This window comes from Rhodamnia argentea, chromosome 7, assembly GCF_020921035.1.
Source record: "Rhodamnia argentea isolate NSW1041297 chromosome 7, ASM2092103v1, whole genome shotgun sequence".
Classification (NCBI taxonomy): Eukaryota; Viridiplantae; Streptophyta; class Magnoliopsida; order Myrtales; family Myrtaceae; genus Rhodamnia; species Rhodamnia argentea.
Genome location: NC_063156.1, coordinates 25,845,665 through 25,869,128, shown reverse-complemented (window position 1 = coordinate 25,869,128; position 23,464 = coordinate 25,845,665). Strand labels below are relative to the sequence as shown.

At 40.8% G+C, this 23,464-nt stretch overlaps 4 protein-coding genes across 7 annotated transcripts; 2 read left to right on the top strand and 2 right to left on the bottom strand.

Moving 5' to 3' along the window:
• Window positions 1-3: 3 nt before the first annotated feature.
• Window positions 4-814, bottom strand: LOC115742529. The gene has a single exon (XM_030676882.2). It carries the CDS (start codon window positions 723-725, stop codon window positions 81-83), a length of 645 nt encoding a protein of 214 aa, XP_030532742.1. The 5' UTR covers window positions 726-814; the 3' UTR covers window positions 4-80.
• Window positions 815-4,418: 3,604 nt separating this feature from the next.
• LOC115742478 lies at window positions 4,419-5,102 on the top strand. Its single transcript, XM_030676782.2, has one exon. The coding sequence runs from the start codon at window positions 4,511-4,513 to the stop codon at window positions 5,072-5,074; it is 564 nt and encodes a 187-aa protein (XP_030532642.2). The 5' UTR covers window positions 4,419-4,510; the 3' UTR covers window positions 5,075-5,102.
• A 754-nt stretch (window positions 5,103-5,856) lies between these two features.
• Window positions 5,857-14,717, bottom strand: LOC115742405 (CTP synthase). 2 transcript variants are annotated; one of them, XM_030676672.2, is made up of 23 exons: window positions 14,318-14,717; window positions 13,771-13,850; window positions 13,537-13,623; window positions 13,349-13,399; window positions 13,142-13,259; window positions 12,980-13,036; window positions 12,385-12,449; window positions 12,182-12,265; window positions 11,359-11,409; window positions 11,195-11,257; window positions 11,064-11,110; window positions 10,353-10,422; window positions 10,145-10,207; window positions 9,689-9,778; window positions 9,549-9,587; window positions 8,886-9,035; window positions 8,732-8,809; window positions 8,551-8,636; window positions 8,089-8,137; window positions 7,919-7,999; window positions 7,615-7,708; window positions 6,827-6,925; window positions 5,857-6,279 (listed from the first exon to the last, which is right to left on the bottom strand). In XM_030676672.2, exons 1-22 carry the CDS (start codon window positions 14,685-14,687, stop codon window positions 6,861-6,863), a joined length of 1,938 nt encoding a protein of 645 aa, XP_030532532.2. In that variant the 5' UTR covers window positions 14,688-14,717; the 3' UTR covers window positions 5,857-6,279; window positions 6,827-6,860. The 2 variants fall into 2 exon arrangements, with proteins under 2 accessions (XP_030532532.2, XP_030532531.2); XM_030676671.2 differs by having other exon boundaries at window positions 5,857-6,277; window positions 6,824-6,925; window positions 14,318-14,716.
• A 5,374-nt stretch (window positions 14,718-20,091) lies between these two features.
• Window positions 20,092-23,046, top strand: LOC115732047 (cell wall protein RBR3). 3 transcript variants are annotated; one of them, XR_007199127.1, is made up of 4 exons: window positions 20,092-20,473; window positions 20,877-20,971; window positions 22,038-22,664; window positions 22,696-23,046. XR_007199127.1 is itself a non-coding variant. In XM_048281737.1 (4 exons), the coding sequence occupies exons 3-4, from the start codon at window positions 21,509-21,511 to the stop codon at window positions 22,588-22,590; spliced, it is 765 nt and encodes a 254-aa protein (XP_048137694.1). In that variant the 5' UTR covers window positions 20,450-20,473; window positions 20,877-20,971; window positions 21,053-21,508; the 3' UTR covers window positions 22,591-23,046. The 3 variants fall into 3 exon arrangements, 2 of the variants coding, with proteins under 2 accessions (XP_048137693.1, XP_048137694.1); XM_048281737.1 differs by adding an exon at window positions 21,053-21,720 and having other exon boundaries at window positions 20,450-20,473; window positions 22,038-23,046; XM_048281736.1 differs by having other exon boundaries at window positions 22,038-23,046.
• The last annotated feature ends 418 nt before the right edge of the window (window positions 23,047-23,464 follow it).

Genomic DNA, 23,464 nt, shown 5'->3' with positions numbered 1-23,464 from the left:
TTCTTTTGGCTTTTTAGGAAACCCTAATTATTACGTGCATGCATGGCAGCATATGTTGTTGTCTGTACCGACACAGGTTGTCAGGGAGCGTGACCCTTGCCGCGCCGACGGATCATCTCGTTGTAGTTCTGCGCCTTCATCTGCTGGTAAAACTGCGCGATGAACTCCTCGGCCTTGGCGTCAATCATGTCATCGCCGCCGTTCGTGCAGTAGATGCCGCCGTCGTCCTCGTCCTCGTCCTCGTCGTCGGATTCCCCCTCGACGAGCTCTTGCAGATTGACCGCGGATGCGTACCGGCTCGTGCTCCCGGAGGTGGACGAGTGGGAAGGCGAGTAGGGCCTGGACGGTGCCGACATGGGGGATGCCGGGAACACATCCACAAAGTGGTCGCCCGGGGAGGGGAGGGCGAGCACCGCCGCGGCAGGGACGGCGGCGGCCTCGTGGAGCGGGGACTCGTGGCTCTGCATGTGCAGGGGACGCATCGAGCCCACGACCTTGTTCAGCATGCCGTTGGCGCCCACCTCGATTTGGAGGGACGTCTTCGACTTCTTGCCCGACCCGCGGCGTATCATGAACAGCGCCGCCCTCAGGAGGTGCATCGCCCCGTGCTTCTTCTTGGTCGGCACCGGCGGCGGTTTCGCCTCGTCTCTGATGACGATGGCATTGCACGGGACAGGGGCGGGGGCAGCAGCGGAGGCTACGATGGTGTTCGGCTTGCTTTCCATATGGGAAAATTAAGGGAAAGCGAGGAGGGGATGGATCGATCGTCCTATGTTGGCCCTGCAAAAATGCAGGGCGCGCTGGGAGAGAGCTTGGAGAGATGGTGGTCAAGCAATTGGGCTATTTATATAAAGGGACACAAGTCTCATTTGCTAAGTTGGCATATGCGCGCGCAAAAGAAGCTGGCCAAACTGTAGTCCCGTCGAGAATATTCTAAAAGCGTTTTGAGTTTTATTAGCAGGACATTTGGCAAATTGACGAAATTAGACATCTCGGTTTGAATATTTCTATGTTGGCTACTACGTATACATGCAACGATCCCTTAATAAGAGAGAGAGAGAGAGAGAGAGAGAGAAATGAAATTTTGTGGGAGTGTTTTATTCCTCTCCTTTATAAGGTTAGTAATGTTGCTAATTGTGCTAATGCTAGGGACACCTGTTAACTTTGCATTAATAATAAGCTAAATTAAAAAGCAAAAAAAAAAATCGTCAAAAATGAGTTGAATGTACAATTTGGTTTTTTCACCACGACTTCGGGGTGTTTTATTCTTTTCCAATCAAATTCAAAACAATGGTCAATAGACATTTTAGATTATTGTGTTTAGGGCGCTCGTTTGTCATAATTTTTGCTTTCGCACGGTCATCATGACACGAACGAGGAGAAACCAAGCGTAGGGAGGGAGGGAGTAGCCAATAATGAGAAATTGCGAAGGGCAAAATGGTCACGAGAAAATTTTGTCCAGATGCAATACGGCAAAAACGAATTGAAGAGAGAGAGGAGTGAGAAGGCATGGGAGGAGCCAAATGGGGAAAGAAAGAGAGGACGAGGAGGAGGAGGCGGTTAAGGAAAGGCAGTGAACAACAACGTTGACAGCGGGGTCGCAGGCATAAGAACCGGCGCTTACGGGGAAACGAATTAACCAACACCTCTTGTTTCCCACACACAAAACCTCCTCTCTCTCTCTCTCTCCATTATTAGCCAATGATATTGGCAACAGTTTGCATGTACAAGCATAACTAATATACCAAATTTCAGAAGGAACTTAAAGTGGTTGTTTTTTTCTTTTTCTTTTTCCTATCTGGGAACATATTTGGAATAATGACATTTTTTGTGTTTCTATTCCCGATTACGATTTTGGGGAATAGAAACGCGTTTAGCAAGTACAAAAAAAAATACTTTTTTCACCAAAAGGAAGGATCGGCAACCGACAGCCGGAGACCGAGACGGCCGGTGACCTGCGGCGACGACCGGCGGCGGTCGCTTCAACTCCTCGCTAACGATGGTGGGCGATGGTGGCTTGCACGAGCTCGCCCTCGAGTTGTTTTTAAAAAGTGTTTCAAAATTCATAAACAAGTTTTTTTGTTTCTTTTTTTTTATTTCAAAAGTGTTTCTTTTTTTGGAACATTTTTGAAACATTTTTCAACCATACATGTTTATGTTCGAAAGTATTTCGAGAATACTTTTGGAACAGAAACATTTTTCAAGGAGTGTTACCATACATGCCTTAAGTGAGCTGAAGAAAGTTTTTTGATACTTAAGTAAGTTACCCGCAAATTTCGTGGGTTAGGCCCGACTCAATAAGAAAAGCTTCGGAATAGGTTCAGTACAGGGCATTTATTCAGATTCTTCGTATCATCAAGTGCGAAAAGAGAATATTCTAGGTTCGCAGCGTTCGTCGGAGTTGCTCAGTTGAGTCTCATTCGTAGCATGTTCCGTTTGCCTTAGATCAATTGTGGTTGGCTGCTTTGCGCCACGAAAAATTGCACGCCTTCGTTGACCAGTTCGATTTGCCCATTCCCAAGTGTTAATAGAAAGTTTTCTACGTCGGAAAATCCCCGAACAGACAAAGCTTTAATGATTTCCAGGAGCGTTTCCGGGCAGAATACAGTGGAAGTCTATGGGGACAAGAAACGAGGGGGCACCGCTTGCCATTCCAATTGGATACGTCCAGCTGTTTTTCATCTTCGCTGGAAAGGGTCTTCAAAAGGCGCCCGCAAATCTATGTTTTGTTGAAGACAGCGCACCTCCCCCCACTTGATCGCGTTGTGGGGGACAAATCATATGATACTTTCTATATGAATGAGTCTTACAACCCTTTCAATCGTGTTTAATCGAAGAATACTTTTGTTTTTACCGCATCGGTTACGCATAACACGACAAAGACGATGTCTTAAAAAAATCAAATTTTCTCGCCAAATTTACCAATAAATCTTTAAAATTTAGAAATAATAAATTTCAAGAATGATGGAATTTGAAATTATTCATTTAAATAATCAAATTTTCACGACTAGCCATTCATAGGGCTGTCGAGTATCGAGAAGAATTCGAAACGAGTCGTTTTGACTAGTTATATAACTCCTAGTAATGTACAATAAAAGAGAAATTAGGGATTTTTTTCATGTCATTTTTATTGAGTTATAATTTATTAACGACGTGAAAATATCACGTAGAATTAATAAATAGTAATAAAAGACGAAAAGTTAATAGTAATAGTATTAGGACAATTTATTACAACTTTGAAAGCGGCTTGCCAGCTAACCAAAAGAGAGGACACACGTCATAATCTTACATTTGCTTTAAAAGAATCAGAATATGAAGCGAGTCCCGAATATTCCGTATCGAAAGCTTGGGAAGATGTTTTGTGGCGTTTCATTCAGTGGGAACATTGAGGTGGAAACATAAGTGACAGGCCAAAAGTCAAACTAACGAAGCTTTGACCAAGAGGGTCTACGTTTGTACATGTGCGTATATGTTCAATCAAGCAATCATACCGTACCCGCATTCCCTCGGGGTGTGCGCTCGGACTATGAATGAGGTCGATGCTGATGGATCCACGCGAGGGCCGTGTGCATATCCGAGGCACAGGATAGGCTCGACTCCACGTTAGCCGTGCCATTCAAACGAGGGTGAAATTTTTTTAAAAAGGTTTGAAATTGTTGTATTTTTATTAATTCAATCTAAATTTTTTAATTTTGATAATTATATTAAATCTTTTCACATTTTATTAATTGAATTCATCCGATTAATTTTGTTCAAAAATTATTGATATAAATGTTGGCCGATACTAACGTAAACAATTTTAATAATATTATAATATTATTTCCGAATTATTTGTTATTTTTCTTTTCTTCTGTTTTCCTTATTTGTTTTTTTCTTTTTGTCTTTTTCTCTTTTTGCCTCCGTCATCCATTGCCGGGTCTGTTGATGGTCGGCAGAGGTTGCCGACCTTAGGCGAGGGGTGAGGGTCACCCTCGCCGACCCCTAGCAAGGGTCACCCTTTTTTGGGTGGGCGACAGCGGACCTTCACCAGGTGAGGGCCGCCCTCCTCGAGCAAGGGTTTACCTTGTCGACCATCAACAAAAAAAAAAAAAAATTCGAAAACTCCAGCACGTCCACGTTAGCGATTTTCTATCAAAATTGATCCGAATTGACTCAATTGATAAAACGCGAAAAGATTTAGAACTCAATTGATATAATTAAAATAACCCAATTACACGGGATGTAACACTCATCAGCATCTCCTGAAAACCAACGCGAAATAGATATAAGAAGGGTCAAGGTAACTCAAGGGATGGGGGGTCCACCATAAGGAAAAACAGGGGAAGCCAGTAAGGTAAACTCCAGCTTTTGTTAATCCGCGTGAGGCCGTGTCCGCTTCCTCTTCACAACTCAATTATATAACAACAGCATCACATGCGGCCATTTCCAAAGCGAGAGAGATCAAGCAAGCTACACACTGCTCTTTCGCCTCGCAACTCGACTCAATCGCTACAACTCGACCTGTCCGAAAATGGAGAGGAGGGACTCCGGCATTGCCCGCAGAGCTTGGGACGTGCTCCGCCTCGCGCTGCTGTGCGCGAGGAGAGGCGGCGTGTTCAGGCGGCTCCTTGCGGTCAAGTTCCGGGTCGCCGTGACTAGATTCCTCAAGAGCATCGGCGGTGGCCGCTGCGGCTACAGCAGCTCCATGCCTCAAGGTCGAATCCACTACGGGGAGCGCCAGCTCTCGTTTGAAGAGACTCCGATCTTCCGCGTCAAGATGCACCGACCCAGAGGATCCATGAGGTCCCACTTTTGCCTCCCTCGCATCCCCTGCATCAGCCCGGACGTCGATTTCAACGACGGCTTCGGCGACGACGAGGACAGTGGCGAATGCGACTGGGAGAGGAAGATCTTGGTTGCCGATGGAGACAGAGGAGAATGTGTGTACGACGAAAGGGCGTCGGAATCATCCGAAGAAGAAGGGATTGATGAGAGAGCAGAGGAGTTCATAGCAAAGTTCTACGAGCAGATGAGGCTGCAGAGGCAAATTTCATACTTACAGTACACCGAGATGCTCAACAAAGCCACGAGCTGAATCGTAGTAATCATTTCCGCTCCGCACCACAATTTTTTTACTATTACTTTTTTCTTTGGTCGGATTTTTTTTTTTTTTTACTATTACTTAATCGTATATAAACTGTCCAAACATACATCATGCAACGATGATGTCACGTGTCTTGCTGATATACTATTCACAAATCAATCATGTCTATTCATGTATTAGAATTCAGAAACTTTACGTCGATCCAATTATGTCGTCAAAATAAAAGGCTCTATCAGCTTTGGTGCAATACCGCTTCGACGCAACACGTGGTATACGGATAGATGGAACACACTCAAGATGCATATGCCGTCGCCGACACATTAAGAAATCCCTCCGGCTTCCGTACAATTTTCACGAACTGTATTACATTTTTTCTGCCACATGACATGAGTAATGAGAATTCCCCTAGGTATCGACTTCACTCTATCCAAGGAATTTCACTTCATCAATTACGTAGAAGAAAGCATCATAAGGAATTTGGTAGTGAAAAAAGATCCGAGGCGCAGCCACAGTGCGTCCGATTGAAGATCAGAAGTTCAATACTCAGGCAATGATCTGATAGGAACGTGTGGGAGGACACAGAATTGAAAATCTTACACATGGAGTCAACTCCTAATAAGAAAACGGAAAATGCATCAAAGACACAGTTTGCCAGGAAAAGAAGTTGAGGCTCACAAGGATTTGCATACACAGCAATGCCTCTGTAATGTTCTTAACTCTAACTGACGACTTAAAAACAAGCATCACTCCGCATTGCTCCAACAAAATCCACATACTAACGAAGTTCTGGCCATTATTTTCTGTTGCATTCTCACAAAAATATCCAAAAGTGCTAAAGCACAGTGCATAACATCAGGAGAAAGCTAGTTCATGGAGCGAAGTCACAGCATTTTAGCATCCACTAAATTTCAAAATGTCTAATCTCCTCACTAGGACAGGGGAAAGGGGTAAAAACACTTCTCCATAACATCTAGTTTAATAGTAAGATCTGGGCTGAGAACCTAATTGAAGCAACTATGGAGCACTTTGACGTGACTAACTAACATAGTCTAACTACGTTTCCGTCAGCTTGAGCTACAAAATTGTGGATTGAATATCTCCTTGATGTTTGGTGCTACATCATCAAGAAAGAAAAATGTCTGGTCCAAGAACCATTGAAGCCGAAGTCTACAATGAGGTATTGTCTTTGACATCCTATCAAGGACAAGACGAAGGGTTAGAATTTCTATAAAAATGAGATGCAACATTAATAAAGAACAAATATTTTTGGGCAAAAGAACACAGCGAGCAGAGCATGCAAAAAACTTCAGTTCCACACATCTTTTATGAAATTTTAGGATCTAACTCAAGCCAAAATCTGTCCGACATCAATTTGCGGTCAAGTTCTAAATAATGACAATTTACTAAATATTCAAGGTGAATGCAAATACCCAACCCATTTAAGGGTTAGAGAGGCACTAAGGAATATTCAAGGTGAATGCAAATACCACAACCCATTCAACAGTTAGAAAGGCATTCTCACAGCACCCAAAAGAAGTGCTCATTCAAGCCGGTGTTCCTACAAGGAGCTATTAAGCAGACGCAAAGAGTGTGAGGTTCAGCTATGATCTGCATGACCAAACAAAATCTTAACCTTAGCCAAAGAGACGCGTGCATGACTACAAAGCCAATTTTTCAACCGGACAAAGCAGCAATTTTCTTCTATATGGTGAATCCTTGACCATTTTACCAATTGCCTACCTCGTAAAGAGTTTAGTTATGGGGACCAACAGATAGATCAATTCCCATTTTGATGCCGGCTAAGATATGCTTTCAACTGCCCAGTTGCCGCCAAGATAAATCCTGAATCACAGAGTAACATAAGTAAAGATGTGTTGTCCCTGCAAAGCACTAGGAACATGCATTAAATATTCTTCAATTCAAAACCTGCAGACAAAACCAGACAGTTCAGCTTTCAACAAATCCAAAAGTATACTTGAGGAACCATTCAGGTGGTTCTCCCCATTTTGCTATGACTCTTACTAATAACAAAGTCTCGAGTTAACTTCTTTTATTACTTTCCTTAATATGAAGTCTCTTAGAAAGAATAGAAAATGCTAAAGGAAAATAGATAAGTGGATGATGAGAACTAGCACATAAGTAAACAATACATTAAACCAGATAAAAGCCAAGTCAACCTTTTCAATAAAAATAAAGCCAAATAAGAAATACAAACCAAAAGATAGGAAAAGTGCATCAAGTTGCCAGTAAATTCAATTATCGCCCATCAATTCCTAGAATTTTATTTATTTTGGAAATACTATAAATCGCAAGCCCATGCATAGCCTGGTATGCTGCTAGGGAAACAGATGAACTTGAACCTTTCGCACAAAAAGCAAGTCTTAGAATGTAAGAGCACGGCCATGGGTCCTGATTGTTCATTGTTCTTTAGTAGATAACACAATGCAAACTGAATACTTATATACTAAATAGTTCTCAATGAGAACAAGGGATTTTATTTTTTTATTAAAAAGCTTGCTCATTCAAGATACCTAGAAATAGAGCTGAGGGCCTCCCAGGTCGTGACTTAAATTCTGGGTGAAACTGGACACCTACATAAAATTGATGAGTTGGAAGCTCCAAAATCTGCATGCAAAAACCAAGTAAATCAGTTCATTTTATAGTTTCCAAGCCAAGTTCTGACCAATTCCACTCTAACAAGAGGACTTGAGAAAATATATTGAGATTCTCTATGTGTCAAAAAATCCTAGCTCCAACAAAAATGAATTCATATGTCATCAAATAGCCAGAGCTGAGACGTACTTCAACCAAAATATCATTCGGCAGAAGACCTACCTCCATTCTCCTACCCGTTTCATCCCTCCCAACAAATTTTAATCCAGCTTCTTCTAGAATTCCAATCACATCAGGGTTTACCTGCATCATCCCATGATCATCACAAAAGTAACTTTACGATCTTGATGACACTCCAATTATTGCAAAATCAACACTAGCTTCCAGCTAACCTCATATCTATGCCGGTGTCTTTCATCAACATATTCTGAGTTGCAATACCTATAATATAAGCAAGCAAAATTGCGAAACGTGAGAATATATGGTTCCGTTTATAACCTCATAACACTTCAAATAACAGTCACCTTTCAGCCATTACTTGAAAATCACTAGAAGGCCAAATACCTCTAATTACCAAGTATTTCGATATAGACCATCATATTAGCAAATATTCTCTTTTCCATATCAATGCCACTGCCTCGGCTTCTAGAAACTGAACATCAATGTCTAAGCCTCAACTCAAGTGACCCAAAGAAATATTCTCTGGATGTTTACTAGATGGAATGCTTAATCTTTTTCCTTCACAGTGCCCAACCCCCCCGATTTCAAGATGCATAATTGTTCTTTTTCCCCTTAAAAGGCACATCGGCAAAAAGTACCACAGACAAAAACGAACTAGAAGATGTATCGCATACAGTTGTGAAGTGATGCAATCTGGTGTCTGGAACAATGTTCTACGGGAACCCAATCTCATGGTACTTCCCATGTGAGTTCTTGATCCCTGCATGCACATAACTGCATATTAGGACCTCAGACCACATACCACACTTGCACATACAATCTTTGTCAGAATTAAAACAAACCACAAAGCCACACCTCAGGCATGAAAATTACAACTGGATTGGGCGTCTCAGCATCAAACTCTGTGCTGTTTGCTGTATCCAAGCCCAAAACCTTAATCACAGACAAACATTAGTAAAAATCTATATGCACACAAGAAGGGATGATCAAGGCCAATTAAGGTACTTACAGATCTGGCAAACTCAATAACAGAAATTTGCATGCCCAAACAAATCCCAAGATAAGGGACATTATTTTGTCTAGCATACTTAGCAGCCAATATCATTCCTCTCACACCACGATCTCCAAATCCACCTGGAACTATGATACATGATGCATTCTGCACATTCAAGCAAAAAAGGACATACAGCTATTATTTATTCAAACAACAGACGAAAATGCACCCCACCTCAACAATACATCAATAGCATTCAATCGACTTAAAAGTCGCATGATAATGAAATGACAAGTTCTTATATAAAGCCACAAGCAATATTGCTGAAAGAATTTTAGCTACCAGATCTAATAAGCCATATCAAAATAGAAAGAGAAAAATGACAAAAAAAATTGGTAACTGAAAATTGTGGTTGACATCAACATTAGCACAACGGAAAAAGCCAGGAAGTGCAACAAAGGGTTTTTTCTGTTATTTCAGCTGCACTGTAAGCACAACAAATGCCTTCTGTCATAGGACCCATGCGCCTCTGTCATAAGAGCACACTAATAGTTGAAAGAACTAAAAACATTATCTCCTAATCCATTGAAATGGCAATAATGTTCATGTGATGCCAGCGAAAAATACCAAAGGACATAGACAGAGAGAACAAGTTTGACCAGAGTTAGTGATTAACACCTTCAGAGTTTCCCATGCGGCTGCATGTGCTTGTGGTGTCTGCATCGAACAATAGCAAATAAGGAAGACAAATACCATGAAGAAACATTTGGAGAGACCCTTCATCTTTGTAATTTTGAATGAAGATATGTAGTACAAACCGATTTTGCACTATCCTCTTCTAGGTCAGAAGCTGCAATCCAATCAATCGACGGCTTCAAAGAACAAGCAATGCAAGCATGCAACAGGGCCTGTTAACAAATTAGCATTGAAGATTGATCAAATCCCAGATGTTCTTAGACTCCAAATTGGTAGTCATTATAGTTTTGAATGCTTGAACCAAAAAATAGAAAGTTGAATAGATATAGTTCTGCTAAGGGATTAACCTCCTTCCAACTTTCTTTATGTTCAAAACGGAACCATGACCACCATTATTAAGTTCGTAACCGTTCATAAGGATCCAACATGTGTACCTAAAAGATTCTAGAATGAACAATCAGGCCACAGCAATGTGGGATATTTTTTATACATGTCAAAGGCATCCAAGTAAATTAAGATCCAATTTCAGATATTGTCATCTCGGTGAACCAAATAAGTTACAGAAATTAAAATCACACCTTGACTACAGAAAGATATGAATCGGTCAGGCCAACATATTTCCCAACTAACGCAATCCTCACCTGCACAAATCAGTATTTTCTGATCTAAGAATCTCCCAAATAGAAATATCTAACAGATCTGAGAGTCTAGTTCTAACCACTAACTAGTCAAATTAACTAGTATAAATGCAGACAGAAAATTTCATAAAGAAACCATAATACTAACTGAATTAGTGAGATTATCAAAATTCTCAGCTCTCTTGGTCCAATCTTGCAAATCCGGAGGGCTAGCAATGCTGAAGGCACAGTTCAAAAATGCTGTTAATAAGGTCATCAATAAATCGATATATCCGGAGAAGATTTCTATGGCTATCAAAGATACTAGAATTTGCACCTGAAGAGACAGGAAAGACTGACCAATGAATTCAGACTATGAAAATCCAGCATATTAATGCGTATACCAGTGGGGAAGAAAAGAGACAGGAGACCAAGATGGATAGAGTTCCAGTGGTCTAAAGAAAACAAAAATGTAAAGAAAGTCCATTCCAATAAGACGTTTTTTGCCTGGCACCAGAAATGATTGTGAGTAATGCACTCATCATGTTACACTTTCACCTTTCTATAAAGACAGCATCTCTATCCATCCAAAACTAAAGAGTACCTCATATTATAGATGACAGCGCACTTCTTGTATTATTAAAAGTCTCAGAGGAGAATATTCTCCAACTCAGATAATTTCATAACAAAAATATGTCTAGCATTTCTATGCGCCTCCAAACCAAAAAAAAAAATTTGCATGGGCCAAAATAAACTTAGTTGGCTAACAAATACATAAACAAGTGGCCTCGACACACAAGTCTTAAGCAGATTTACATGATTTATTGCTCTATGCCGAAACATCATGCTTATCGGGTTGAATATTTCGAACGGAACTCACCTAACCAAGCCTAGCTGATTCAGGATTGAGATATGAGCATTTTGGTTCTACAAACAAAAGTAGATGTTAAGGAGACTTCAAAAGATATTTGCTAAAATTCAGAAGAATTCATTGTCAGCATCTTAACCCACCCTAAGTAAAAGCGGAACATGCCAGATGTTAGGAACATCATGAATGTTCAGAATATTACCAATCTGAAAAAGATCGAAAGCTACGGTATCAATAGAGGTGCTCAATAAGCCAAATTGAGAAAGCATACAATTTAAAATGAAAATAAAGAGAATGAACCAATTACCGGAACATGGCAAAACTGTGAAAGCTTCTCCTTCGTATTTTCCAGTAAGGGCTGCAATATGGAGGGTGAGACATGATTCAAAATTGGCTTAAAGTAAGCAAATCATGAATTGTGGCTCATGTATATGCTAGAAAAGCTATGAGACGACCATGAAATATCTTCGAAGTACCAACATTCGTGGCATTAGCATTCGTGTGTTCCAAGAAGTATGACAAGAATAAACCAGTCGTATCCCACTAAGTGAGGCCGGCAGAATGAATCCTAGTCCATCATTGCGGTCAATCACGCACTAAATGTTCCTTAAGCTCTGAATACCCCCTATCTTTCCATATCGTCTTTTTAACATCCTTTTAGGTCTTCCCATGACCCTTCTAACCAGTGTTTCCATCTCTTGCTGGCATCTCCTCACTAGGCGTCTGAAGGCCCTAGTCTAACGTGACTAAACTATCTCAAACGACCTTCTCTCATCTTATCCTCAATGGGGGCAACACACCTACCTTGTTCCGGATAGATTCATTTCTAATCATGTCGTTTCTTGTGTGTCCATACATCCAACAAAGCATTCTCATCTACACCACTCTAATGAACTCTGGCTCAAGATGGCTTGTGCTAGCAAAGGCTATAAAAGCCAATGATTACCCCATCGAAACAGAATTCACTAGAGATGTTTATGAGACAGCTGTACCACACCCAAATCATGAACTAATGCAGAAGTGAGTTCAATTAAAGAGCAAATGACAAGTAAGAGAATCTGCCTACAGCCTCTAGATCCAGAAGAAATGAATCTTTGACCAAATTATTTCACTGAGATTAAGTCTTATACCTGAGCAGAGCGGCAAGCTAGAAGATGAGGAGTCAAGCCTAGTGCCCTCAATTCTCTGACACTATGTTGTGTTGGCTTTGTTTTCTGAGAGGGAGAGAGGAAGAGAGAGAGGATCTCATACTCCGAGTTCAACAAAAAATTTAGAAAGAAGTTGAAATTCTTTAGATCCGGTGCGATTGAGATTCAGTGAAAGAAGTGTGTACTTGCTCTCCCACAACACCTAGTACTGGTATCAGGCTAACGTGGATAAGGCAGAAGTTATCTGAGCCTGAAGAAATTAGAGATTAACATCAGAAAGCTCTCCATGTTTCAGAAAATGAAATAAGAAAAACAAAAAAGCATCATGGCACTGGCAATAACACAAGAGAAACTGAAGATTAACATCAGAAAGCTCTCCATGTTTCAGAAAAATGAAATAAGAAAAACATAAAAGCAGCACGGCACAGGCAAAACACATTAGAAGCAGCTTGTCTAACCTGGGAATATATCGACACTAGTTAAGTTATGTAATGCACAAATGTCTTCATTTCATCACTTTGCAGGCATCATATGCACATGCTTCCACGAGTGAGACCCACTAAGTGATATGCAGATACAATATCATAAAAACGCTCAGCATTCAACCGTATAAAAGAGGACAATTGTCGGTCAGATCACAGCATGGACACTATATGGTCCATACTGTGTTGAATTAAGTACATTGAGCAACCAAAAAATTAATATTAACAAAAAAAAAAGGCAAAGGGAGATAACATCATCCTAGTTCCTTAAAGCAGATAAAGAAGTCAAAGAGCATACCAACTGAAAAGGATAACTGTCGCAGAGCCTCAATGAATGGCATGGATTCAATGTCACCTGGACAAAGCACGTCTATCAGCTCTACCCCGGAGGAAAAACTGTATTGTATAATAAACAAGGTCTTTTTGGTGAAACAGAACTTTAACCTTCTTTGAATCTTACCTACAGTCCCCCCAAGCTCTATAACACAAACGTCGGCAGGGCCTTCTTTTCCATCCACGGGAATAGTAGAGACGGATTGAATCCAATTTTTAATCGCATCCGTCACGTGTGGAACCACCTAGAAAATTGCAGACATTGGAAGAACTAACTCTAAGTCTGTAATCTCATGACAGAAAGCAGAAAAATCATTTAGACCACAGGGATTACCTGGACAGTCTTTCCAAGGTAATCACCTCTCCTTTCCTTCTCAAGGACAGACTGATAAAAAGTGGGGATGAATTGATATGTCACGAGCATAATATAATTTCACATGCACGTGAACAAAAATACATGGAGAAGCAGAAATGTAGTAAAGTCACTGTAGAATTAAACAAAAACAGAGCAAATTAGAACACCTGGTATATTTTTCCTGTGGTGATGTTGTTGTCCTTGGTTAGAGTTATATCTAGGAATCTCTCATAGTTGCCCAAATCCAGATCAACCTAAGAAATGAAGGCGAGTTGCAAAAGCGTAAAATGGCATATCACAACGTTATTAAGAAAACAATCGGTCTCGGAGGCCGATCTTTTGCCAAAGAAACATGAAGTACTGAGAAAATGACATTCGCAGGAAATGAACATTCATGCAACCTCTCCGCCATCATCGAGGACAAAAACCTCCCCATGCTCAAAGGGAGACATTGTACCAGCATCCGTGTTCAAATATGGATCTGCAAGTCATGAAATTGTTGAGAACAACTGAGACTATAAGGTATTAGAAGGGGAACCAAACTAACAATAACAACACCCAGTAAAGCCGAGAAATCCATCAGAAGGTGCTGTCTGCATCAGTATGGTGACATACTCTGTTTTATCCAAAATAAGTTACATAAACCGAGAAAAGAAAGCTACCTCTATCTTAACTTAAACACGATAGACAGAGGCACTTCAAAACTTCAAAATCTCCATTGCTACTCGTGAACGACAATAAGCACTCAACGAAAGCACTAGCTTTCTTTCTTCCTGTGGTTTTGAGAACTCACTCTCTCTCTCTCTCACTGAAAACATTTCGTCAGCACAACCAAAACATCGGCGGTTACCCAAACCAAACACCTGACCAACCAAAGAAACATCCCAAAACACACGAAACTGCTCATAAAATACGATGCTCAGCAAGTATCATCACGAGTTGGCGAACCTATTTTAATGGAGGTAACACGGAGGCCACAAGCTTTGAGGACGACCCCGACGCTGCTCGCCGTCACGCCCTTGCCGAGGCCGCTCACGACTCCCCCAGTCACGAGCACGTACTTCATCCTCCTCTCCTTCCTCGCCGCTTCTCCGCCCCACTCGCCCCTAACCGAAGCCCGACCGATCGGCGCCGACTGCTCGTGCTGCGCGCGAGGGGTTCGACGAAATGCGCGAGCGGGAAACGGAGGGCGGAGAGGAATGACTGAGGCGGGACGCGCCTTGTGGGGCGAGAGACTGACGCGACGCAGGGGAGGGGTTCGGGGGAGGAGCGAAGAAGCCCTTGAAATCGAGAGAAATTTCAACTGTGCCATTGGCATTTCTCTCCACGGAGGATTTGATCGGTTGAAATGTCAAAAGTTCATATGCTTTTTCATTTTAGTTATGGGGTGGTGGTCGCTTTTATCAGAGACGTCTTGTCGCCTTTATGCTTATGGTATGTTGGTCAAACTTTACTTTTATATATGGTTAACCATCGATGGACATATTTAGAACTTAACATTACGTTGACACCCAGCCCCTGTCGTTGACACGTGCGATAATTATGTCGACACGTGAATACGATGTGCGTTGGCTTTATGTGACCCGGTCATGGGCAAAGGCAGGGGGGTGTCAACAGGCCGGGTCGGGCCCAGTCTCTGCCCGGCCTGAGCCCGAATTACATATTAGACCGGGCCTGAGCCCGAGGAAAAATATAAAAAAAAAAAAAAAAATTTTAAAAATGTGGGTGTCAAAAAAGCCAGATCTGGCAAGGCCCTCGGCCCAAGCTTTACGTGGACAGTATCGAAGCCCGACCCGAAAAGGCCCGAAAATTAGTTGAATTCTCGGGCCATGCCGGCTCGGGCTTTTTTGACACTCCTAGGCAAAGGCATCTGATTTTTTTTTTGTTTTTTTGGTCGGATGGATTCCAGGAACGGCTGAGTGCTCGTCTTTTTAGAATCAAAATTTAAGTAAAGAAGAGTATATATCTTTAAGCTTTTCCTCCACATTTAATACATTATCCAAAGTTGAAAATTTATTAAAAATAGATGTGAGCGTTTGTGCAGATATTTGTGCTTTGTGAAATGTCTCGAGTGATTTTCTTTTTCTCTTTTCCTGCGAAATAAGATTTCGAGTTTTTACAATGTCAAAATGCAAGCGTCGCAAAATTTTTTTCTGGAACCGGCAAAAGTACGAGGAGGAACGACTCTTTGACACGGTGAGCTATCCTTTGATGCATGTGTTGCTAAAGAGCTCCGAACATGAAGATCCACAAAAAGTCTCGGGCAATAAAAAAAAACCGACACTAACTCCGTTTATTTCGTGAAAAAAAAAAAGCGATCTAAGAAAAGTTTTTATAAAAATGGTCACTTGTATCGCTTATAAGAATAAATAAACAAAAATATTTTCGCTATACAAGGTAATGTCTAAACGTAAATTGTGTAGCTTTTCGGGTTTGGTTTTATCAGCTTCAACGGACTCATCGGCTTCAACTGGTCGGATCTGAAGTCAAACGAACTGGATTATTAGCTTCTGTTCTTTTCCTGAGAACCCGATTTGTCAATGTAAAGAAATGCGCGAAATTAAGTATGTAATGTTGCCGTAGCATTTAAGGAGAGCAGAACGTAACAATTAGACCTACCAACAAATTATAATAAATAATTGGCTTAGTGCATGGAAATGCTCGGAATAAGACACGAATCCCGTTTGCCTGCTGAAACAAAACATTGACGCTGGACACATGTCATTTGCCCAAAAGAATTCTATCCGAATATGCCTCCATTAGTTTTGCGCGGAATAAATTATTTAAAAATTATTATTTAATTATTATTTTTTACAAAAACATATTAATATAAATTATTTTTATTATTTGTGAAAATGTTTTAGACATAATTTGTTATCGATAATATAAATATCGATAATATAAATATTTCCATCGATTAACTATTTCAAGTTATATAAACGATTATTTATAGAAAAAATATTTTTTAAATTATTCAATTTTTACCGAAATAAACGCACCCTAAGCTCACCTCAATAGCCTTAGATAGTGAATAGTTTAAAATGCTCCTTTCGACATAAGAGGGAGAGTTAGCTATTAAAAATCGATTCAAGGTCGCCGATTTGGTCTTTAGTAGTGGTGCTTATCCCTTAAATAAATTTGTAAACTCGTGTTTTGAAAACCGACATGACTTGGATATATCATGAGATATGAAATGGCAAATCTATTGTATAAAGTCGAATTGAGCGTTTACTAGTTTTGATTGTTTGGCAATGGTGAGAAACGTTTTATGAAAAGAATTGCTAAAGATTATGCATATTGATGTGTAAACCTAGTTTATAAATTAATTTTGAAATAATTTGAGATATGTCTTGTAAGATATATTCAAATTAGTGCGCTGATTTATCAAAGGTCGTTTGCTTTCGTGTATAGATTTGATTTATGACACGGAATGCTAAATTCATTAGTGGTTTGATGCTTTTGTAGCTATGAACCGATTGAGGTCTATATGGGTATGCATACTAATTTCAAGATACCTCGTGGGTCGAGCCACGTAGATATAGGTGCAGACCTACCCAATGAGAACTTGGTTGCCCTTGTCGTAAGGCGTTGGGCGTGGCCATGATTGGATATCGGGTCTTGGAATGATCAATAGATGTATGATTTGATAGAAAATGAGCAATGGAGTTTTGATTTGATACAATTTGAATGAGCAAGTACGCTATGTATATAGCTATGTAGGAATGACATAATGCCATTGGTATTGTACATATATTACATATCGGATTTAAATAAACGAATTTTGAAATTATTTCGCAAATATGCTCGATCCGCTTAGAAAATATATGTATTATTCACTGAATTGTGGTTATATCTTATATGATTTTCAAGCTTTGCAGCTAGCAATAACTAGGACAAGTGTAAAATCTTTTATGGTTTATTTCAAGTACGAGCTTGAGTAGTTGTGTATGTATATATAAGGCTATGTCCTTTGGGAAAGGATGACAACTATGTCATTTTTTCTGTACTCGTAAAAATTATAGGGTGCCATTTAGGAGTAATCGATTTCGAGGTAGGTCGATCCCACTCTAGAACTAGAAACCATATTGGATAGGGTCGATTCCCCATTTATGGAACTCAAAACCGACCTTATCCACCCTAGAACCTACGGTGCCCACTAGAAGTAACTATACCGACAAGGCTTGAATCAATTGTAGCTCAAACTCTTATCTCCTTCTTACCTGCTATTCAAGATCCCTCGAGTTGCAAAATCACGCAATGATGACACATATATTGTTACTATGGGAAGTTGTGCCCCCATCTTGTAAATTTGGTAGAAAAAGCACACCATAAGTGACATAACTTTTGTGCGGCGCTCACTTAAATGAATTTTTTAAAAAATTTAGCACTCTAGTGATTTTTTCTATAATTTGTGGCACTTAAAGCAATCAAAAAATAAGATAAGGCACTTAAGTGATCATCGTATGAAAATTATGGCCCTTATATTGTCCTTATCCTGAATTTAGCTAAGCACTCGTCAGGATGGCTACTTTGTTAATACTAGGCATTAAAGTTGAGCATGACTTGCTCTAGGTGAGAGGAGAAGTTCTGGCTTTTGAGGATTGTTACTATCTGAGGGTTTTGTCTTGCCCTCGTTGATCGTGTTTTGTTTTTCCCTTGTTTCGATCGGTACGGCTCCTCCTTAAAAATTAAAAATCGGACCGATTCCATGGAACAACTCAAAAACGATCGGCTTGATTTCCGAGTTAGACCAAGATCCATGCACATCCTAACGACATTTGTTGTAGCTTCGTAATTAAGAAATGGCAAAAACCATCAAAATTTAAAACTACCTCACTGTGACATATTTACCTTAAATTTTTATTATACAAAAATAAAAATTCCCAACTTGCACGTATATGACACGTTTATCCTCTGCTAAAGTAATGAGAACCATTAAAAATATGCCTACAAGGACGCCAGAAAGCAAACGGTGCTCACATGATGCCCATGTGGCTAAAAAATTATTTGATGAAATCTTGAATGGGGTAAATGTATCACATATGTACAATTTTAGGATTTTTTACATCACAAAAAAAAGTTTAAGATAAATGTGTCAAGTGAACATAGTCTATCGGTTCACGAAAAAGGAAGAAGAAGTATATTTTGGAGTTTTTGTGGTTCTTTCCTATAAGAAACTTCAAGAAAAATAATATAGATTCATGTTTAAGGGCAAAAGGACACTATGAGTGTAAATATTTGTGTACGAAGCTCACTTTAGTATTAATTTTTGGGGGATCACTTAAGTGTTGTTTCTTTAAAAAATAATTATTTTAGTGCTAACTGCAGTGAGTTTCGCCGGAAATTTGATGTGGTATCTATGTGGCTCGCCGAAACTTTCAAGTGAGCAATTAAAAAAAAAATAAAAGTAAAAAAAACTAAAAACTAAAAAATTAAATAGAAAAAAAAAACTGTGTTGTAGCAGCCAAGGCTTGGAAGCCCTCGCTGCCTCCGCCCACTATGGCCAACAATGGCTAGCAAGGGTGGAGGATGGCCGACGAGGTCGCTGAGTGGCGACCCCCACCGGCCGCAAACGAAACAGCACCAAGGATGGCAAGACCTCGCCATCGCAGATCTAAGTGAGCACAATCCCTTGTCAAAACCTCAACTCGAACCCTTACCAGTCTATGATGATCTTCAATTTACAAGAAATCGAGCATAGGTTGAGAGAAATGGACGAAGAAAACAGGAAGAGCAGGGCGTCAATGGATGTTTGGGGCGAGAGGCTGTGCGAAATCAACGTGTTGTTGAAGCAAGTGCAGAAACCAGGGGCTAGAGGGCCATATTTGAAGGACACTGAGAAGGCGGAGATTTATCGGTTGCACAAGCAGAACCCTGAGGTTTACAATGTGGAGAAGCTGGCCAGACCTAACGGGGGCGAGACCCGGCTGTCATTGGGTGAGGTTGGCCTCGCTCGGCCACGGTGAGGCTGGACCTCACCCGGATCAATGATGGCAAGGCCCCACAGCCATCCCCCCACCCTCGTAGGCCATTGCTGGCAATGGTGTGAGCAGCGAGGGCTGAGGAGCGCTTGGCGCCGTAACATCAAATTCTTTTTTTTAAGTTATTTAGCTAAATTTTTATTTTTATTTTTTAAAAATATCTTAGCTTATTTTGTAAAAAAGATATTACACACGGCATCTATGTGAATCGACTTTTTAAAAAAAGTTGCCACATGGACGCCATGTGGACTGACTTTTCTTAAAAAAAATTTCACAAATTATTAAAAAATTAATAAAAAATGTCACTTGTGTTGTTTGATTAGAATTGATATTTAAATAATCATTTTTTTTCCGATTTATTATTAAAGTGAGCGTCATTACATGAATATTGACTATTGGGCATCATTTTTCCCATATTTAAGTTTTCATCTCATCACCAATTGCCGGACCATCATCTGCGCGTAGAGATGGCCAAAATGAACCGTGGGCCCGGAACCGGCCCGTTGACCGGCCCGATTCCAACAATGTAAGGGCGGTTCTTGGCAAAAACCACGTGTGCCGTTTGATCAGATTGACATTTAAATGATCATTTTTTTCTCTGATTTATCATATAAGTAATAAAAAAATTATTATTATTATTAAAATGAGCGTTATACAAAAATATTAGGTATGATACCTTTTTTCCCATATTTAAGTTTTCATCTCATCACCAATCGCCGGACCATCATCTGCGCGTGTGGATTTACCGCCGCGAGTCGAGATGAGAACGTCCCACTCGACCTCATAACGTCCCTTCACAGTCGCATCGCATCTCTTTCGTCTCCAATGGCGTCCAGGCAGGAAGAAATCGAACGAGACACCGCGGCATTTCCCCCACTTTTTGCTCGAAGAAAGCCAGATTCTACTTGTTCATCCACGAGCTTCGACCGAGCGAGATAAATTTCCGGAAGAAGGCATGGCTTCGAGCTCGAACAATTCGAACTCGGCTTCTCCATCGACCTCAACGTCGACGCCATCGACGCCGCCGGTGACGGGATCGTCGAGCGGAAAACGCAGTAGAGACCCCGCCGACGACGAGGTTTATCTCGACAATTTGTACTCTCACAAGCGCTATCTCAGCGAGGTTTTTGTCTCTCGCCCCATTCCTCTATCTTTGTCTCCTCGTTTTCGGTAAAAGGTCTTGCGATAGTTTCGGAATCAATTCCACTTCAAACGAAATGTCTGTGTTCATTGTGGATGTCCCCGTCCTTAATTGTTGCGAGTGTTATCAGAAATGTGGATTTCTTTGAGGCGAATTTGAAATTGCAAATTTTTGTCTTGGTCGTTGACTCGTGTCTATTACTATAGGGATTTTACGTAGTTTCAGGAAATGGAAGTGAGAAGGAATCGTGTGTGGCTCGTTGACTTTTATCTCTTCCATAAAATTCTATTTTCTGATGTGTTTACTAGGCTTTCCAGGAAAGCTTGGAACTGGTGATTTTCCAAGCACTGGACTGTTGAGATGTTTTGATTTGTGATCATTGCAGATGATGGCTTCCAGCTTAAATGGATTAACCGTTGGGGACACCCTCGACAACTATATGGATTCCCCTGCTAGATCTGAAAGCATGTTTTATTTTAGGTAAATTTATTGTCTTTTTTTTCACACTATTTAAATTTTAGGGTTTATGCACCCTCATCAAGTAACCATAAAAAAGGGCAGAATGGGGCAGGAAGCTCCTGCTAAAAGTGGGGTTTGGGGAGGGTCAGACCACTTCGGGTCTGAGTTATGCAGGCTTACCTTGCAATTTTCGTAAGAGGCTGTTGCCACGAGTCAAACCCGTGACCTCCAGGTCACACAGCAACAAGTTTACCCTTGCACCCTCATCAAGTAACCGTGATTCAACTGAATCATTCTTAGTTGGGCTCGTAACTGAGAAGATGAGCATTATGGTGGTTTCTGGGATCCAAATCATTCTTTCATTCTGGAGGGTATTGGGACTCAAATCAATCCTAGCATGATTAGTGGGATGTTTTTATAGTGCTGTCTGCAGTTGGAAGAATTGACTGATGGCAGTGGTTGCTTGTTGCCGGCTGCCGAGTAGTTGTCGAGACTGCAGTGTAGGAGGCACGTGTTGGAGGTTGCGATTGTGGTGGAGGCGAACGCATTTTGTGTTGGATGCCTGCAGGTGTCATAGGAGGTGGAGTTATAAGTTACACGAGTTCTGAAAAACAGCTTCAGGCATTGAAGAATAGGGGAAGGAAATATTGGAATTTAAATATGCACATTCCATTAACCAACAAAACATACATTGGACATCCCCCATATAATGTGCACGAAAAGTGCTTAAAACATACTTCTATCTGTTGCTCAAGGACATTCATGAAAAGGTGTCTCTCAAGCCTCTCTTGTTTGCTCAAAGTGATATTAATCATCTTTTAGTTGATTGAGAGGACTAGAGTGTCACTGCTTTATTGGTTCGAGATTATGTTTATGTGGTTTGTGTCTTCATGCAGTGGTTATGTGGTTGTTGGATGGCTCCTTGCATCAGTTAACTGGATTACAAGTTTAGATTTAACACATCTTAGAATGCTATTTGCATGATAAGAATCAAATTTATACATTGAATTTGGGTTATTCCCCCTCCTCCCTGCCTTTCTATGTTTTTTTGGTGAATATATTTTTTTTTACGCACATTTTCTTTCAGGGATGACATGTCCTCACAATATTCACCAATGTCAGAAGATTCTGATGACTCCCGATTTTGTGAAATTCCGATCAATGCTTGTTCATCCCAGTCTGACAGCCTCCCAACTAGTCCAGTTTCTCCTTACAGATGTCAAAGACCATTTGGTTGTCCATCATCTGCTTCTCTTGCCGCATCATCCCCTTCATACAGTCATAACCTTGTGGCACCCACATCTTCACAGACCCGTCAACGAGGCTCAGATTCTGAGGGCCGGTTCCCCTCGTCTCCCAGCGACATATGCCACTCAGCAGACTTAAGGAGAGCTGCACTCCTCCGCTCCGTGCAGATGAGAACACAACCTGCTCCCAACTGTCCGTATGAATCGCCATTTGCTCCGGGGCATGAAGCTGTGCCCAATATGGAGTCAGAGGACGTGAAGTCTCTATCCGATGAAAAGGACTATCAGATAGAGGAGTGTCCTTCAAGTGGTGCCTCTTCTTCTCATTTCAACGAAGAAAAAACCTGCAGATCACCAAATTCAAGTACTGGAAGGGTTGAATCTGGGATATAAAAGCTTGGGGCATGAGTTATAGAGGCAGAGTTAACATTGTTTTCGAGATCTGTATGGACAGTGATTTGAACATGGTGAAGGTATGTGGATCAACGCATCATCAAGAGATACATAATGATTCATGCAGCGCAACTTCAAGAAGTTTTTAGCTATCTATGGGTCGAATCTGATTTTTGACGGGTTGACGCACCGGTGGGTTTCCTGGTATGACTCACCTTTCTAATGTGATCTGTGGGCAGGAATCATTAGGCAGAAGTTCATTATCATGATATCGGAATCGATAGCTGATCTCAGCAGCAATGTAGCTAGTGAGTTCGAGCATGGTTCATCCGTGCATCTTTCAATCTGTTCGGTTTGTAAGGCAACTTTTGATAAGCTTCTCCTGTGTCATGAGCTTTTTGAACTTTTTTAACAGATCTTGTGAGGAATTGTCACATGGTCATCTCTTAATGTTAAGTGCAGTATCTCGTCGGCATAGCAGACACCAGCAAGAAGAAAGAGAATCTCCTCTACATTCCGCCATGGCAAAACCATGTTTAAGTCATCGCTTTTGATTTAGTATGTCACGCTACCTTATGGCTCCTTGGCTCTTTAGTAAAGTATGCTGTATTGGCATCTACAGATATAAACTGGGAATGGAGGTGAGTCACTAAGCTACTCCCATTTGGTCGTTTGGATCTTACCTAAACTCTCTTAAACTTTCACCAAGAACATCTGCATATCCATGTAGTGGGGACAGGATGAATTGTTCTGGCATGGAACCGGACGTAAGGTTTGCTTGACAGCATCTATCGCTAATCTTGTTGCAGACAGTTGCACTAGTCCGGGAGTTGAATATGGTTCCGAGTGTCTGCTAGGGAAATTTTACTTTGCA

Excerpts from the sequence above, each read along its gene's own strand:
- LOC115742529 (XM_030676882.2), bottom strand. The coding sequence starts at position 725 with ATGGAAAGCAAGCCGAACACCATCGTAGCCTCCGCTGCTGCCCCCGCC.
- LOC115742478 (XM_030676782.2), top strand. The coding sequence starts at position 4,511 with ATGGAGAGGAGGGACTCCGGCATTGCCCGCAGAGCTTGGGACGTGCTC.
- LOC115742405 (XM_030676672.2), bottom strand. The coding sequence starts at position 14,687 with ATGCCAATGGCACAGTTGAAATTTCTCTCGATTTCAAGGGCTTCTTCG. Across the intron at positions 13,624-13,770 it reads TCCTCGATGATGGCGGAGAG|GTTGATCTGGATTTGGGCAA; the intron begins GTTGCATGAATG and ends TTCATTTCTTAG. Across the intron at positions 11,410-12,181 it reads TAGCTTGCCGCTCTGCTCAG|CCCTTACTGGAAAATACGAA; the intron begins GTATAAGACTTA and ends TCCATATTGCAG.
- LOC115732047 (XM_048281736.1), top strand. The coding sequence starts at position 20,306 with ATGGCTTCGAGCTCGAACAATTCGAACTCGGCTTCTCCATCGACCTCA. Across the intron at positions 20,474-20,876 it reads ACAAGCGCTATCTCAGCGAG|ATGATGGCTTCCAGCTTAAA; the intron begins GTTTTTGTCTCT and ends TGATCATTGCAG. Across the intron at positions 20,972-22,037 it reads GAAAGCATGTTTTATTTTAG|GGATGACATGTCCTCACAAT; the intron begins GTAAATTTATTG and ends ATTTTCTTTCAG.